General features: G+C 36.0%; 1 protein-coding gene across 5 annotated transcripts in view; it reads right to left on the bottom strand.

Moving 5' to 3' along the window:
• Positions 1-944: 944 nt before the first annotated feature.
• Positions 945-18,601, bottom strand: part of HOXA3 (homeobox A3) — a 43,762-nt gene continuing 26,105 nt past the window's right edge. For 3 of the 5 annotated variants that reach the window (XM_075315329.1, XM_075315332.1, XM_075315330.1), the window contains 2 exons: positions 5,165-5,725; positions 945-2,324 (listed from right to left, as the gene is read on the bottom strand). In XM_075315329.1, coding sequence (XP_075171444.1) covers positions 1,555-2,324; positions 5,165-5,609 — 1,215 coding nt within the window. In that variant the 5' untranslated portion in view covers positions 5,610-5,725 and the 3' untranslated portion in view covers positions 945-1,554. Of the gene's footprint in view, positions 2,325-5,164; positions 5,726-9,002; positions 9,458-12,366; positions 12,519-18,601 lie in introns of those variants that run through there. The other 2 variants (XM_075315333.1, XM_075315331.1) reach the window with 2 other exon arrangements.

Genomic DNA, 18,601 nt, shown 5'->3' with positions numbered 1-18,601 from the left:
CTGTGGCACAGCATTCCCTATTTGTTTTCGTAACTAATTGTTATTAATAATAATATCATGATGTACTCTATTGAGTATGTGTATAGACTGGAGCAGTACATCATGGTAGTCATATAGATAGACAGATAGATACTGTAGATAGATAGATAGATAGATAGATAGATAGATAGATAGATAGATAGATAGATAGATAGATAGAAAGATACCACATCCTATTGCTCTCAATATATATATATATATATACACACAGTATATATGTGTGTGTGTGTGTGTGTGTGTGTGTATATATATATATATATATATATATACATATATGTATGTGTGTATACAGAGACAGATTATATTACTTATAGATGTATAAAGCACATAAATGTATATCTTTAATCATTGTTTCTCTTTCTTCCTGTCTCTAATGCTCTCACACATCTGTCCACATCCTTTGATTTGTTTGATTTGGTATTTTGCCCTTTGTGTGAATCTGCTCTTTTATTTTTATGCAACAACAAAGCCACCCACAGAAATGTTCATTACAAGGGAAAAGTGTAGGAGTGAAATGTGCATTTTCGTACAATAAGCTCCAACAGAAGAGGCAGAGGGAAGCAATCATTCGGTGTGAACAGATGCCTGAGAGCTGATGCTGCAGATTGGAGCACAACATGGCGTAAGAAGCCCCTCAGCACAAAGCTATTACCTACCGGACCTCCATTATCAGCCATCTTATCAATCACCCTCACTCTCCTCTCTGGGTCTGTTCTACAAAGAAGCTGCTGGTTTCCTTTCCTACCTTTTCAAGCTGCTCTACTGAAACGGCAATTTATACCTAATACAGATTGGAAATAATATAAATGATATGAATTCCAATCCGTATTAGGATGTATATATATTGTACAATTTACGTGATATAATATCGTATATAAACAAATATACAAATGTTGATATTTTATCTACCATTTTATTGCATCTTTAAAGAGAATTTTTCTTTGTTGCCAATGTTCCTTGTGCCATTATCCCATCCAACAAAACGCCAATGACCAGACATGAATGTATTTACTATGTATTGTTCATAAATATGAGAGATGGGATAAATAAAATGTAAACAGTTCGATATATTTGTTTGCAGAAAAAAAATAAATTAACCAGAATTGATGCTCCAGCATAAACACATAATGACTTACAATTGTAATGATCCAGACCGATCTCCCTGTTCAAGCGCTTTTTTTTAGGATATTTGTCTAGCAATTTAAAGGAAGTGCAATAATAATTTAATTCGTTTCCCTGTGGGATAAGAAATGTATGAACAAATTCACATTTAAGTAGATATTTTCATATAAAATTTGTTCTTATACCCTGTTTGATAAAAGTGTAGAATAAAATACAAAGACATCTGCTCCAGGAAGTGTTCATGATAGGCGACTGGAACTATACACAAAAAAAAAAATAATATTGCAGACAAAAAAAAAATAATGTAAAAAATATAAAATAAAGGAATTACTTGAATTAACGGTTGAAAAGAAGAAGAATGTCATCGATCTCCCCAACACATACTGGTGTCCATTACAAATGTGTCAACTTAGGTGCTTCCTGAATTCTTCCCTGAGAGCTATGATGAGAAGATAATTCTGTATATGTAGGGTGAGTGTCACAAGGTCCATGGTGGTGATTACTGTTCATGGGTCCATTGTAGTCCATGTTGGAGGAGGAATGAGTCAGATGAGATAGACCAAACATGGAGGCTCCTGAATTAGCCATGGATTCCACATAATTGCTCCCCACATAGACGGGGCTTCCCTGTACATGAGGATTTCCATAACCTCCACTGCCTTGGAGTGGATGAGTGTCATATTCTGGGGTGACAGCAGCAGTTCCCGTGTATCTCTTCTGATGAGGGGGGCAGCTATTGTGATGAGGGCTGGGGTATGGAGCAGGCACACCATAGGAATTTGGATGGGGTTTATTAAACGCTGGGGGTGATTGAGGTTCATAAGGGACACTGTTTACTAGTGAATGCATAGAGTTCAGGTACCCCCCAACAGCTGGTGGGGGTACAGGGCTCCTGCAGGGTGAGGGGCCGCCCGATGACGTCATCATTGATTTCCCTTTCTGATCCTTTTTGTATTTCATTCGTCGATTCTGGAACCAGATCTTTATTTGCCTCTCTGTGAGGTTGAGCAAGTTTGCCATCTCCACCCTTCTAGGCCTACACAGGTATCTGTTAAAATGGAACTCCTTTTCCAGTTCTACCAGCTGGGCGCTTGTGTAAGCCGTGCGGGCCCTTTTGGAAGAAGATTGCCCCGGGGGACTTTTGTCACCAGCACAACTCTCACCTGCAGGGACCATCAAATAAAGCATGAGAACACAAACTAACAACTTTTTCAATGATCACCCACAGAGAACCTATGTAAGGCTACTAGTAATCTAAACTTGGAAATACAAAGTACTTTCTTAAGGAAGATAAATAACTTTATTCTGTGTAGTATTTGCATTTAATTGGGAGGGGGGGGGACCCATTTACTACTGGGGGTGAGGTGTGTGTTTGTGGGTTGGTGGGGGTGGGGGACTTAGTGGACACTGGGTTATCACTTAGCTTTCCAAGGATGGCAAGCTTGTCTAAATACCTATCACTTCTTGGGCTAGCAAGACTCCAACCTAGACAAGTAGGTCATGTAGATGGAGTGGGATATTTCATTCCTATGCAGTTATGCCATTCATGAACCAAGAAACGTTGGAAAAAGCAAATTAGAAATAATATTATTAATAATAATATTAATATTCATAATAATAATTTCACTATTATTACACTGTTCTAGATTTTATAGCCTACAAAAATATAGGCTTTATGAACGTGTCCATGCAAGAAAAATGAGTTATAGTAATCCTAACAGCAGTAATATTTTTTGGGAAAAGTACTGCTGCATGGAGCGGACCTCCTTCTTTTGTGTTGTGTAACCACATGGAAGCTGCTGTGTGTGAATAAAGATGGCTCCACTCCCTTACCCACTGCTATGTATCAGGACAACTCAAGATGCCAGATGGGAATGATAAACGAGCATGTCTGCCAAGTCAGTTCGATGTTATGGTTGCAGACATAAAATAATGCATTCAAATACTGTTGTGAAATTTAGATACAAAAAAAAATCCTCCAAGATGGAAACACCTGCACAAAACTCCAACATTCACAATATTATTCAGAGGTGAGGATGAAGAAGAAGAACATTATATAAAGCTAGCTTTCTGCAATACTCTATTAACCCCATAGGCGCCATGCCATAGATAATGAACAGAAACGTTGGCTCAGAGCTGCAGGGATTCTAGCTGAAAGGCTACTGCGCATGTGCACACGGAAGTGACCAGGAGCAGAAGCGAAGAAGGAGGGGGTGGAGGGGGCCAGAAGAGAACAGAGGGAGAAATTGGAAGAGGGAGAGACAGAGGAACACATTACTGCCTATAGGTACTTTCTATATTCTGCAAACCTCTAAACTCTATATATTTACTTGTCAAGTATACTATTCTAGCTGAAAGCATGAAATGAACTCAGCTGTCAGGAAATCATCATACAAGAGCACTCAATAAATCATAGAATTCCTGCTCTCTATATTAGATTAAATCTAATTATATCCAATAATTTTATCAAACAATTAATTGTCATTAGCACAGCTGCTATATGTCTGACAGCAGAGTGTTGTCTTCATCTAAGCTGTGGTCACAGTGACTGGGAGTTATAAAACTTCATATTCTTATTAAGTAGTTTCCTTGTAAATGTAATCCTCATTAAACTTCTCAGCTACTCTTAATAATCTCCACTTCGTGGAATATTTTTTTATTTTTATTTATTTATTTCATCAGAAAGGAATTAGTGGTAGAAGATTAATAACACTTTTTAACTCCCCTATTTTCCCCCCAGAGATAATAAATTGATATATTATCTACACATATTCATGTCAGACGAAAAATAACACTGCTACATTCTATCCAACTATATTATTTTAAGCCTTCTGCATGTTCTAACACTATTAATGTCTATTGTATTATATATTATAATAATAATTTAGATTTATTTATAGTAAATATATTATGTCATGATAAATAGATATGTAGTGAGAGATCTATCGATAGATATATAAATAGATAGCTAGAGATGACAGACAAATAACAAATAGATAGATAGATAGATAGATAGATAGATAGATAGATAGATAATAGTGGGAGATAGATAGATAGATAGATAGATAGATAGATAGATAGATAATAGTGGGAGATGATAGATAGATAGATAGATAGATAGATAGATAGATAGATAGATAGATAGATAGATAATAGTGGGAGATGATAGATAGATAGATAGATAGATAGATAGATAATAGTGGGAGATAGATATAGATAGATAGATAGATAGATAATAGTGGGAGATAGATAGATAGACGGACAGACAGACAGACAGACAGATAGATAGATAGATAGATAGATAGATAGATAGATAGATAGATAGATAGATGGATAGATAGATAGATAGATAATAGTGGGAGATAGATATAGATAGATAGATAATAGTGGGAGATAGATAGATAGACAGACAGACACAGACAGACAGATAGATAGATAGATAGATAGATAGATAGATAGATAGATAGATAGATAATAGTGGGCGATATAGAGATAGATTGTTAGCTAAATAGATAGATATATAGATAGATGATATAGACAATAGACAGATGATAACAAGATAGATAGTGATATATAGTAGAGATATATAGTTAATAGATAGATAGATAGATAGATAGATAGATAGATAATGGAGAGATAGATAGATAGATAGATAGATAGTGATATATAGTAGAGATATATAGTTAATAGATAGATAGATAGATAGAGATAGATAGATAGATAGATAGATAGATAGATAGAGATAGATAGTGAAAATTAAAAAGAGAGACATACAAAAGAGTGTAAAGACTTTATAATATTTCTTTGGAACTCAGCACTATTCTGAGTAGGCCGATTCACCCACCATTTGTCCTGAATAGTTCAGACTTTACAGGGTTAATGCAGTTGCACATAGTTCCAACACGGATCTCTGTTAACCCTGTATGTGCCACGCTTGAAGTCAGCCACAGCTTTCATATAACCTGTGCACCAGGTGTGAGCAGTAGGAAGGTGGTGACATTACCTGAGCTGGAGTTTCCTCCTGCCGCCGCCGCCGTTGCTGAACTTGCTGCTGTCTTCTGCTTCGTGTTCTGCCGAGATTCCTTCATCCAGGGGAATATCTGCTTGGACATGGTGGGTGAGGAGATACTGGTGGCCTTGGTGGTGGAGGCTGGGGCTGTGTTGTTGGCATGTTGTTCAGGGGGGGTCACCGAGGCTGGTGTAGGCTGCTGTTGCTGCTGATCTTGGCCTGATTGACTATTGATGGCTCTCATACAACTCTCGTTGATGTCATTGGCCTTGTGATGTGGCACTGTGCTGCCAGGTGACTGCAGAGAGCAGGCAGGTCGATGATAGTCACTTTCCAGGGGATATTGCTGCTGACTTGCATTGTAAGTGTAACCATTTGCTCCTGGGTAGGGGTATCCACCATAGATCGCAGAGCTGTCGTAGTAGGTCGCTTTTTGCATTTCGTTGTTTCCCAATATTTATTTCACAAACTGACAGGGTCCTGACACCCGTAAAGAATAACATTGGCACCCTGAGTCACGTGGTGCTTTTCCTCCAATGGCCTCTGTGGTCAGACCTGTGGTGGAGAAGAAGCAAGTTACAGTCAGGAGATGGGAAAGATCCATCTTACTTACAATAGCTAAGTGACATGAAAGCCAGCAAGGAAAAAGTGCTCAGCAATATTGAGAAGTGTGTATTAAGATGATAGGGCTGCTCACTAACGTCCAACTAATTCACACTCACCCAGAAATTACACTTCAATGCAGTGTGAATGACTACATCATAGGTCACTCTGTGCACCCCTCCCCTACCCAGCAAAGCACACAAGAACATATGTAACCTGCCCTGCCCTGGACACACAAGAACATATGTAACCCTGATATGCAATGAAAATAGCAAACGTGCCTGTGTGGGTATAACATCTAAATATTCAGGATTAATTCAGCTATGTATTATATTTATTTCGATTTTATGCATTAAAATATACACCTTTTACTATTTACTCAAGGGCGCATACAGGCTGTCTTATAGATAGTTTGATAGATAGATAGATAGATCGATAGATAGATAGATAGAGATAGAGAGATAGATAATGGAGAGATAGATATATAGATGATAGATAGATAGATAGATAGATAGATAGATAATTGAGAGATAGATAGATAGATAATGAGTAGATAGATAGATAGATAGATAGATAGATAGATAGATAGATAGATAGATCAATAGATAATGGAGAGCTAGATAGATAGGTTCATAGATACATAGATACATACATAATGGAGAGATAGATAGCTGGATGGATAGATAGATAGATAATGGAGAGATAGATAGATAGATAGATAGATAGATAGATAATGGATAGATAGATTGATAGATTGATAGATAGATAGATAGATCAATAGATAATGGAGAGATAGATAAATAGATAGGTTCATAGATACATAGATAGATACATACATACATAATGGAGAGATAGATAGCTGGATGGATAGATAGATAGAAAGATAAATAATGGAGAGATGGATAGATGGATGGATGGATGGATGGATCGATTGATGGATAGATAGAAAATAAATAGATAATGATAGATAGATAGATAGATAGATAGATAGATAGATAGATAGATAGATAGATAGATAGATATGCAATGTCAGTCTGTTTCCACATATACATTAATAACATGTACATTAGTACATTTGACATTGATATTTTATAAATAAATAAACAGATCTCCTTTATGATTCCCACAAATCTCATATTGATGCCTTCCTGACCACAGACTCCCCACCTATGTGACTCTCTCTGCCCTTTTCCATCTGATATATCTCATGTTGGAAAGATAACCTGAGCTGTAGGGCTGCATTGTAAATCAAAGTTATTGTTCACACAGAGCACAGTATTGACTTCGTGAACACTCGTTTATCAGACACCATATATCGCCTCCTAAGCACAGGCCTACACAGCAATATTTTACCTGCAACCAAAGCACTATTAACACAATTAATCGTGTGACTAAAGATATTAATATGCATCATAATATTAGACATCATGGGAAAAATTATGTAATAATAATGATGAATGTCGTTTTTGTTCGAGAGCATAAAGAATACTATATATATATATATGAAGAATTTATATGTGTGTGTGTGTGTGTGTGTGTGTATATATATATATAGATATATATATATTTTATTGTTGCAAAAATATAGAAGTTGCATGTTTCTCTATTGTTACAGCACAAATACAATGTCTGCAATTTCAATATAAACATAGCTACGAATAACTGATCAGTATGGAGATTTCTACTGACACATATTACTAGGGTGTAGTAGATCTCTGCTCTTAGAATGTTCAACAGATTTATGGACAATGGCTAAAATAAAATGAGAATTTTAATAAACAAACAACATAAAAAGTCAGTTGCCTTGTAATGTGATTAGTCCTCACATGAAATGTACACAATTCTACCTGTTAAAACATGATGGATCTGAAAAAACACCAGGAACCAGAAAGACCAGCAGCGTTCATCTCCATGACCACGGCATGAACTTTCTGTGCAGCCCCTAACGATAATAGGTTCTGTCTCTGCAACTGCTCTGTAATTTGATGTATGGGGGTCATTTGGCTAGCGAGAGAGTAGATGATGGAAACACAAGCCATAAAATACTTCTAGGATCCTGTCTATCTTTTGTTAAATCTTCATGTTTACCTATCTCCAAATAACTATTTAAACTGAGCTACAACACAATAGCAATGCATTGAAAATGCCCCAGAAAGCAAACACCAAGTCATAAAGAAATACAAAAAGCTACATTTCTGACGCTTCTATTTTATTCTCAAATTAGATAGGATAAAACAAAATACATCTATGTCTACAAAGTACATATAGGAAATACACACACACATATATATATATATATAATAAAAGTACATATATAGCTAGCTAGATAGATACATATATAGACACTTATAAAATAATTCAGATTATTATCTGTATTGCCATAAGATTTATAAACGTCCACAGTGTGTATTTCTAAAACTACAACTTTCTGTTGTTAAATGTTGCAATTATCCAATTATATTTATTTATTTAATAAAAATAAAGTTATGATGTTGCCTAGAGGTTCAGTCTTTTATTACTTTGATGCCTCCTCTTTTCTTGGATTGAAATGCCATTGTCGCAGACCTCCAAGGCCAATTAAATGTTTCATCATAAAAAAAAAACTATGAAATTAAGAGTTTTTATTAACTCCTACAATCCAGGCAGAGATAGCGCATGAATCATATCTGTTCCTAATATGACAGAACAATAATATTTAATTAAGGTCAACAACATATATTAAAAGTATTGGACCGGTGTTGGATCCCTGTATAAGCAGATAAGCAGCCTAAAGTGATGTTTTATGGCATTTCAGTTTCATTAACTTTGGAAACTGTAAATAAAAAAATATTACAACTCTAATATATATATATATATATATATATATATATATATATATATATATATATATATATATATATCTTTGGGATATGTATAGTGACTAGGCAATGCTGGAGGGTGATCTGTATTAAAGTTCTCTGTGGTACCGCATGGAGATGAAATATTAAATGTTTGTGGGATTAATAACAAAAGAAATAAGTTATCTTTAAGATTCAGTGGTCAGATATGACTAGAAACTATGGAGACGAGAAAAGAGCCTGTATTAGCAAACTATACGTATCAGTCATTTCTTGAAAGGAAGCTTGAGCTTGTGAACTCTTCTTGAACCGAGATTTAAGACTATGGTCATAAATCACTGGGACATAAACTCCACCATTCACAAGTGATAGAGGATTTCTGGCCGTCTTACCTTGGATTCTGACGACTGATGCAGAACACAACAGACTTGTCCTCCAGTTCGGGCTCCAGAACCAGCAGATCTGGGTCCCCCCACCCTTCTTATGTCCTGGGCATCATGAAGGGGGTAAGGATAGTACCAGCAGCACCTCTCCTGCTCTATCACCTAAAAGCACCAGGATGAGGACAGCCTTCAGGAAACCTCAACAAGAAATGTCTGCCAAAAAAACTGGACAACCCCTAAGGTTACATATGGGCGACCCCGGTCACCAAGATAAGAGCTATCAACTCACAGGGCTCTCCAAGTGTAGTCCCACAGACACAAAAATGGTATGTTTCTTACTAATATTGCCTGCTGAATGATGCTAGATTCCAGGGAGAATATTCATCTGGGAACAAGGATGTGTGGGGGGAGAAAAAAAAAGGAGAAAGACATTTAAAGTCTAGGGAGATGGGGTAGACATGGAAAGAAAAATAAAATAACATGAAAAAATGGAGGGAGGAGTATCCAGGACCCTGTGAAAGGAGGCGGCACTGGGGTTCTGGAAAATTATGCTAATGATGAACACAGCCTCAGTGCAACATGGGATCTATTGCTCTTTCATTAATTCTCTAATTTATTGCACGAATATATATCTTTAAAATAATAGCTGGATGATCCTCATGGTGAATATTCAGAGTCACAATTATAAACTGGAGCAGAAATATTAGCTGGGTCCTGAATATCTGATCAGGTGATGAGCTGCTAAAAGTGCTACAGAAATATCAAATTCATAAGAAAGCCTGTAATATGGGAACACAGATTTCTATGGGATATATACCGAAACATGACCCTTTTCTAGAAACAATTTCCCCATAGAAGTCTTATTCTTTTTCAGTAGGGATTAACGAGCCTTTGGGTTCTTCTGAAAAATGATTTGGCCAAGACCAGGTGTTAAAAATATAAGATGAATGTTTCAGACTATTGTGACAAAGAATAATACAGAAAAGGCATAGGATAAGGCACCGACATAAAGGACTATAAGCCCGGGTGGCCTCTTCTGCATACCAATAGTTTTTTGTCATTTATGGGCAGACAAGATTTATTGCACTATGCACCATGGCTGTAAACGGGGCATTAAAAACTAGAATCATTTGCTCTTCATGGCATATTGCAATGGCAGCACATGAAAGGAGGCAGCGTAGGAGGAGAAGGTGGTGGAAATCCACCACTAGGCATTTCCATTCAATCCACTGCTCGGTGTTGTATCTGATGAAAGCCGTGTTGGTCAATCATTCACCCCACTACTTCTTAAATTGCTGATCTGAGCTTCTTTTTATTTCAGTGCTGCCGGGATAATAACACTACAAGCCCAAGCCTGGACACTTCACACCTTCTTCCTAATGTCTTCCAGACTGGAGAGCACAGAATCAGCTAAATCTTACTTAACCCAAAACATCAGGGCGATAAACAGGAATAAAGCCCATGATTATTGTGTGAACGCTTTAATTCCAGGGCAGGAAGATGCTCCTTATATCAGGTACAGTCCTCTGTTGTAAATCACTTCTATAGCGCTGCTCTATCAAGTGACGCTTGATTATTGTCTGCAGAGATTGATGGGATTCGGTTGAATGTTGCAATGCATGTATTTATTTAGTGCTAGATATCTCCAATTTAGATGAACAGACGCTTGTAAAATGTTATGTGCACAATAAAATCTTACTACCCAGTGCGACTGGCTTTATTGTATCCGAGGCAGAAAAGAGATGGGAATCACCATCATACTATGGATATCGGTGCAGTTATTATTATCTATGGAGCACAATATAGTGCTGAATGCGTCTATAAGGGCTGGTGATTGTATCAAGCGCAGGTCAGCTCACATCAGGGTTGTTGTTTTCTAATATAATATTTCACGAGACCATTATATATTGAATATTAAATGCGGGGAAAAAATGCAAGAAAATATTTTAACAATAATATTTATATATTTACTGTATTCATTAATTGCAATAGCTGTTATCGATAAAACGAAGTTTTATTTACAGATTTACAGAAGATCAGATATAAATGCATAATATATATATATATATATATATACATAGATAGATAGATAGATAGATAGAAAGAGAGAGAGAGATCTTAGAGATTAAATTTATTTATGTATGTAATATATCTATCTATATATACAAGATATGTATGTGTATATATATATATATGTATGTATACATGTATATATGTATATCTATCCATCTATATATATACATGTGTTTGTGTATATATATATATATATATATATATATATATATATATAGATATATAGATATATACATGTAAATATGTGTGTTGGCATATCTCTATATGTGGTGTGTATATATATATGTATATATATATATATATATATATGCATACATATATATGTATACCTCTCTCTGTATATATGGATAGATATAGATATTTGCATGCATATATATATATATATATATATAGATAGATAGATAGACATATATATATATATGTAAATATATATATATTTATACATCGCATGTTATTCTTATTTATTTTTTGTTCTCTTTTTTTTTTTTTTGTCTTTAGTATCGACCACCGGCTGTGAGACATAATTGTAAAGCATTTTCCAACGTCATCTTATCAAGCTCTTCTGCCCCAATTCACTGGCTACATAAATCAAATCTCAACACTGTGACCTTTCCTCAAGCGCCACTCATTAGTGCATGTTCCTAATATCCTCACTCTCCATATGTATTTATATGTAGCTTTGTACAAATTGTAACATGCCAATACTCATATCTATAGGATATGAAGAATAAGCACTCCAGTCCCCAGCTGATAGTATTAGGCGGCCTCTCAGATTATAAAGGGCATTGTGAAGTATCCAGATAGGTTATCACAATCCAGGGTGCTAGTTGTATAGATTTTACATGGCATTATGCAATTGTAAAATATCTATTTTCAAATAAAGTGACCAATGAAAACCATGAGAGACATTCACTTATCTTTCTACAACAATCACAAATAACGCAAAATTTATTCGCTATTGACTTAGACTACAGAAATAACATAATCCTTATATTTAGGATCACTCTTGATAATGTAGAGCATTGCATTATTTTTGTATTTATTTTTTTTATCGGATGATTATTGACCGTTCAGTTCCTCCAAAGAAAAACAAGAACAAATCTAAACAGGAGCATTCTCCCTACAGCCATCATATAACAGCATGGTGAGAAACCCTATCTCTACATACATGCAGTAATAGCATTTTCTGCACTATTTCTGAAGATTGTGAGGAAATACATACAATATGGAGATGAATCATCGCTCACTCCCTACTAAAGCCTTACTACTGACCTTTGCCTTGGTCTCTACAATAACTCACCCCATTCACGAACAATCAACGGATATATCTTAGCAGAAGATCCATCCCTTCAGCCCTATCAGTTTTCCAATGGGGTATCCTTGATAGTGGGATCAGGGCTGATTACAATAAGGAGGACCTCTTGCTGGGGCTGATAAGAAGAAATACTGGAATCGCCTAATCACAGAAGAAACCTTGCTGGATCTCAGCTCTAGATGCTACAGATATGTAATGCTCACGTGCTTATACGTCAAATTAAATCATTTGATTACAAATAGGAGATGGTGGAGGAATCAGATTTTCAAAATCAAGTATCCATAAACCTAGAAAGTAACAGCCCCAAACCCTCCAACCCTCCTACAGCATTCCCAAACCATTAGGAAAATGTTCCAAAATATGAGATGTGAGCTTCTATACCCCAAAGTTACTATAATAGGTATTATAAGTAGTCAACTTACACAGAAAACATAGGAAGAGATGGGTCCACACTGTAATAGAAGCCTTGTTGACTGATTATCAAGCTCAGCACATATGAGCCATTACAGCCCCATTGAGAAGATCTTGCTATACTCCCACACATGACACATGTCCCACAGTAGAAACTAAAAGGCCTTTAATTACCTGACAAATGCAATACTGGCCTCTCCTTCAAGTAGTTTTTTTTGTTCACACTATCATGTATGAGCTTGAATGTATTAGTGAGAGGTCTCTGAAAAGTCTTGAGTCTTTAGAGAGACTCCTGCACAATGCTGTCTTACGCATTTCCTATAGCATAATGCAGCCACAAAATTACAGGGTGCTCCCTATGGTCAACTACTCCAACGCCTCTCTTGGTGATTCACGATGGATGTATTCTGAACTGGGATGAATAGATAGATAGATAGATAGATAGATAGATAGATAGATAGATAGATCTATAATAATAATAAATAATAATAATAGATAGATAGATAGATAGATAGATAGATAGATAGATAGATAGATAGATAGAGACAGGCAAGGTACTTTACCCAGTTATCAGGAATCAAATTGTCGTGTAGATATATGGGTAAGGTATTGGTGAATAGACTTTTTTCCACTTTGAAAACTGGAATGCTGCCATTTTTAATGCTTGTTATTGAAAGAACAGACTAACTCCTGGGGTTTGCACCCACACTACTCACATGGTGCTGCCTTTGTCTTGATAGATATAGAGATAGATAGATAGATAGATAGATAGATAGATAGATAGATAGATAGATAGATAGATGATAGACATATAAAAGATAAATCGCGAGTCATAAACACGGTAGATAGTTAAATAAGTAGATAGAGAGATAGATTGATAGATAGTGATTGATTGATTGATTGATTGCTTGTTAGATAGATGCAATAGACATATAAAATATAGATAGATAGATGTATGGACTTCCATAGCCCCCAACGGCCCCACCCTAGATGTGCCCCATCCATTCTTCCTATAGTCCCCACCCTGGACGTGCCCAATCCATCCTACCTACAGTCCCCACCCTGGATGTGCCCCATCCATCCTTACTATGGTCCCTACCCATCATCCCCACAGTCCCAGTCCCTATTGTACACTTGCTTTGGCAAATCTAATTTGTATTTGGTCCTGCCAATAAAGCTTATTTGATTTGATTTAGATAGATGGATGGATAGATAGAAAGATAGATAGATAGATAAATAGATAGATACATATATAGATAGATAGATAGATGGATAAATAGATAGATAGATAAATAGATAGATAGATAAATAGATAGATGATAGATAGATAGATAGATAGATAGATAGATAGATAGATAGATAGATAGATATGGGATAGATAGATAGATAGATAGATAAATAGATAGATAGATTGATTTGATTTGATATGGGATAGATAGAGAGATAGATAGATAGATAGATAGATAGATAGATAGATAGATAGATAAATAGATAGATAGATATAGATAAATAGATAGATAGATGCATAGATAGATAGATATGGGATAGATAGATAGATAGATTGACAGATAGATAGCACACATCATGTATCTAGATATAGTACTCATACAGGCCATGTCATATTCATACTATAAGAACCCTCCAAAATCCACATTGCGCCCATGAGAGCGAGTATAACCGATTTTCTGGCTCAGGCGTGTCATTTTGGAGCTAGTTAATGAATATCTTGAATAGAATGGACCAGAGAACAAAAAAAAACGCCTCATGGCAGGAAAGGGGCTCAAAATTAATGGATAAATGGTCAGTTGTTGAGAAGCTCAGCAGAGACAAAGATCAGTGGCAATCTTTTCCTGGACCCGTTCATGTGAAAAACACTTTAGTATTGGAAGTTACATGAAAGGGGAGACCATTTTTCTGTTTGGAGTTGGAGATGGCTTTGGTGTCTGTGAAATATACACCAGCTCACCTCATATATCTCTCTGTCTTCCAGAAATCGAAGATGGAAGCAGGTTTACTGGAATCGGCTGAAGATAAATCAATGTTCCTGGATGGAATCATAGTGGATCATATTCATTCGGCTTTCTTTGGGGAATTTCTGGCTTGAGACTTGGCTTCAATGTCCTGCACAGTTTATAAACTTGCTTGCAACATTAAAGAATGAGGGTAGTGTCAATCTATCCATCCATTCTAATATTCTGCTCACTGTATATTTGTACCTAGAGGTTGGTACCTTAGCTACTGCAGAAGGTAATAAAGTCTGCCACCAAAACGATGGATTTACTATGATTTATGTTATTTTGCTTTACAGGCAGAAGTGCAAATCCGTGCAAGGCTTCTGAGCACGAGGTGGAGCAGCCGACGGCACAATGAGCCCTTTCACTGATTGATTTTTAGAATGGAGAGGATCTATAGGCTGAGAGGGAAGCTACAAACGGAGATTGTTCTAGTAGAGTATTTAAAGATATATAAGTTAATATCTGTAAGCATTAAGTACATAATGTCACATGGATGATAGACAGACGGACGGACGGACAGACAGACAGACAGACAGACAGATAGATAGATAGATAGATAGATAGATAGATGGATAGACAGACTGATAGATAGATAGGTACATGGATAGATAGATAGAGATAGACAGACAGACATAGAGAGAGATAGATAGACAGAGATAGATAGATAGATAGATAGAGATAGACAGATAGAGAGATAGATAGACATAGATAGATAGATAGATAGATAGATAGACAGATAAATAGAAAGGATATTGTGACCAAAATGAAACACTATACTTTATAAAACATTATGTGTCTTTTTAGCTAACTAAAAGTGCAAATAATTCTATATTTTCATTATAGAAATGCACTTTCTTTATGCCTTCTGTTTGATATATGGGTATCTTAGAAATAAGAACATTCTTTTATAACAATGGATATTTGTGAACATCATGTGTTTACCTGTATTTTTGGTAAAATAAATAATAATATCACTTTAATCATAAAAATAAACAAAAAAACAGACATGTAGCTCTACATATGTAACAGTATGTCATACTAATAAAAATTTAACAAAAAAAAGTTGAATTTAGCATGGTGACTCGATCGAAGCATGAGGTAAGAAGGGTATGACTTCATAGTAAGTTTCTTTAAATTTACAGCCCATGATTAGTGGGACCGGTGTGAACAAAGCAAATCAATAAACATGTCAGCGGGGGCACTTACTGCTGCGTGTGAAGGAGATTTTATTACTGGTTTAAATATCATTAAGAAAAGAAAACAACACATTTGGGTAGTAAAAGTGCAAATGCAAAAATGCGTTTCTTAAAGCACAATGACATCACAAAGAGTGTGATCACTGCATGAAATAGTCAAATGTGTAGTAAATGGCTGTAAGATTTCACTACAGACCTTTGTCCCAAACAAACTAACATCATGCAAATGTAATATCTCCCAGAACAGAGAAAACACATCTGCACTGAGCAGCTTCAGGAAACTTCCTATTTGGATGTCAACTTGAGAATGGCAGATAAATCATCAAGCTGAACCCTTTGTCCTGTTGAATTGCTAACACTTCACATGCTCAGTGCCTGATAAAATATCACAATTTCTCTTTGACTGCATTAAAAAATGTTTATTAAAAAAAAACCCTGAAAATATTTATTTTATATTCATATTATGATAAGTACCACTGAGTTTTGTGATTATTTTCAAACACAATGTACATGAGAATAGAAAATAAACATATAAATAAACCATGAGTAGATAGATAAGTTGGCAGATGGATGGATAGAAAGAGAAAGAGAGAGAGAGAGAGAAGAAGAGAAAGAAAAAGAAAGTAAGAAAAAACAGCAACAACTGCATTTTCCATTTAAAGATGCTTGCAAAACCTTGGACGTTTATCACTAAACCATCTTTCATGCAAAACTCCAAAAATGGGGACATCCCTCCAAAGTAGGATGATTGAAAATAAATAATAATTAAAAAAAAAGTATATATATATATATATATATATATATATATATATATAGAAAGAGATACAAAAAAGGCAGACAGAGATAGATAGATAGATAGATAGATAGATAGATAGATAGATAGAAAATGGCAGATAGACCGACAGACAGACATGTAAATAGATCGATATAGATCAATCGATAGATACAGGCAGGTAGACTGACAGACAGATAGACAGACAGATAGATAGATAGATAGATAGATAGATAGATAGATAGATAGATAGATAACAGAGGATAGATAGATAGATAGATAGATGCAGAAAGATAATTGGATAGATAGATCCTGCTTCCAACACATGTTTTATTAATATAAATATTTCCAAACAGAATCTGATGATATATCAGAACAAGACAACGAATGTTCCCGGTTTGTGACATGATATTCCACTTTCTTTCAGCCTTACAGCCATATTATTAAGCAATTTACTTGTTGACCAGATGAGCATACTGTATACACCTTTGTACTGAAATGACCTTACCAGAATAGTCTGATTTTATCTTTGGAGGAGTTTACTGTGGAAATGTCTACGTACCTCTCCTAGAAATGTTAGTTGACAAGAAAAAAAACATATATCTATTGTCTCTCTCTCTCTCTCTTCTCTCTCTCTCACTCTCTCTATACATGGACACACACACACACACATACTCATACACACAGACATATATTCACACACATTTATTTAATTAATTATTTTAGTCACTGATATAGTGCTATTAAATTCCTCAGAGCTTTACAGACATGGTCACCACTGTCCCCATTGGGGCTCGCAATCTAAAGCATAAATACATTTCCACACTTTTGCGCACACACATTAATGCACAACACAGAAACATTCACACAAATACACACACAGACTCACACATATAGACACAGTCATACACAGAAGCACACACATAGACACACATAGATACTCCCATAGACTCTTTCTCACACACACTCATTGACACACACACACACACACACAGACACACACATAGATACCCACAGAAACACACACATAGATGCACACACTTAGACGCACACACATAGATACACACACATAGACACACACACATAGACATACACATAGATACACACATAGACACACACATAGATACACAGACAGACACACCCACATAGATACACAGACAAACCCACATAGATACACACAGAGACAGATACACACAAAATCACACACACTTAGACACACACATAGATACCCACAGAAACACACACATAGACGCACACACATAGATACACACACATAGACACACACACACACATAGACACACATAGATACACACATAGATACACACATAGACACACACATATATACACAGACAGACACACCCACATAGATACACACAGAGACAGATACACACAAAAACATACACACACACACACACACACACACATAGACACACACGTTATTGAATGTGAAGTATATGTTCCTTTTCACCCCATTAGGCTAGTTTCACACTTGCGCTGGACGGGATCCGTAGAATTGTGCTGTGTGACGCATGCAACGGATGCGTTGCATATAGTGGCACAACGGATGCTACGGATCGTACAAAATAACACAATCCGTTATAGGTTTTTTTCCTTGACTTTACACATCTGAGCATGCTCAGTTGTGTAAAGACGGATGCATTAACGGAATCCGTCAAATGACGCATTCTAACGGAATCCGCCACCATAGGCTTCCATTATAAAAACAACGGACGTCAAACGGATTCCTGCAGGTTGCGTTTTTTTGACACTCCGCCAAGCGCAGAAAAACGCTACATGCAGCGTTCCATCCGCCCGACGCATCGTCA

Source organism: Anomaloglossus baeobatrachus, chromosome 6 (genome assembly GCF_048569485.1).
Source record: "Anomaloglossus baeobatrachus isolate aAnoBae1 chromosome 6, aAnoBae1.hap1, whole genome shotgun sequence".
Classification (NCBI taxonomy): Eukaryota; Metazoa; Chordata; class Amphibia; order Anura; family Aromobatidae; genus Anomaloglossus; species Anomaloglossus baeobatrachus.
The sequence above is the reverse complement of the archived record's forward strand: the minus strand, read 5'-3'. Positions and strand labels throughout refer to the sequence as shown.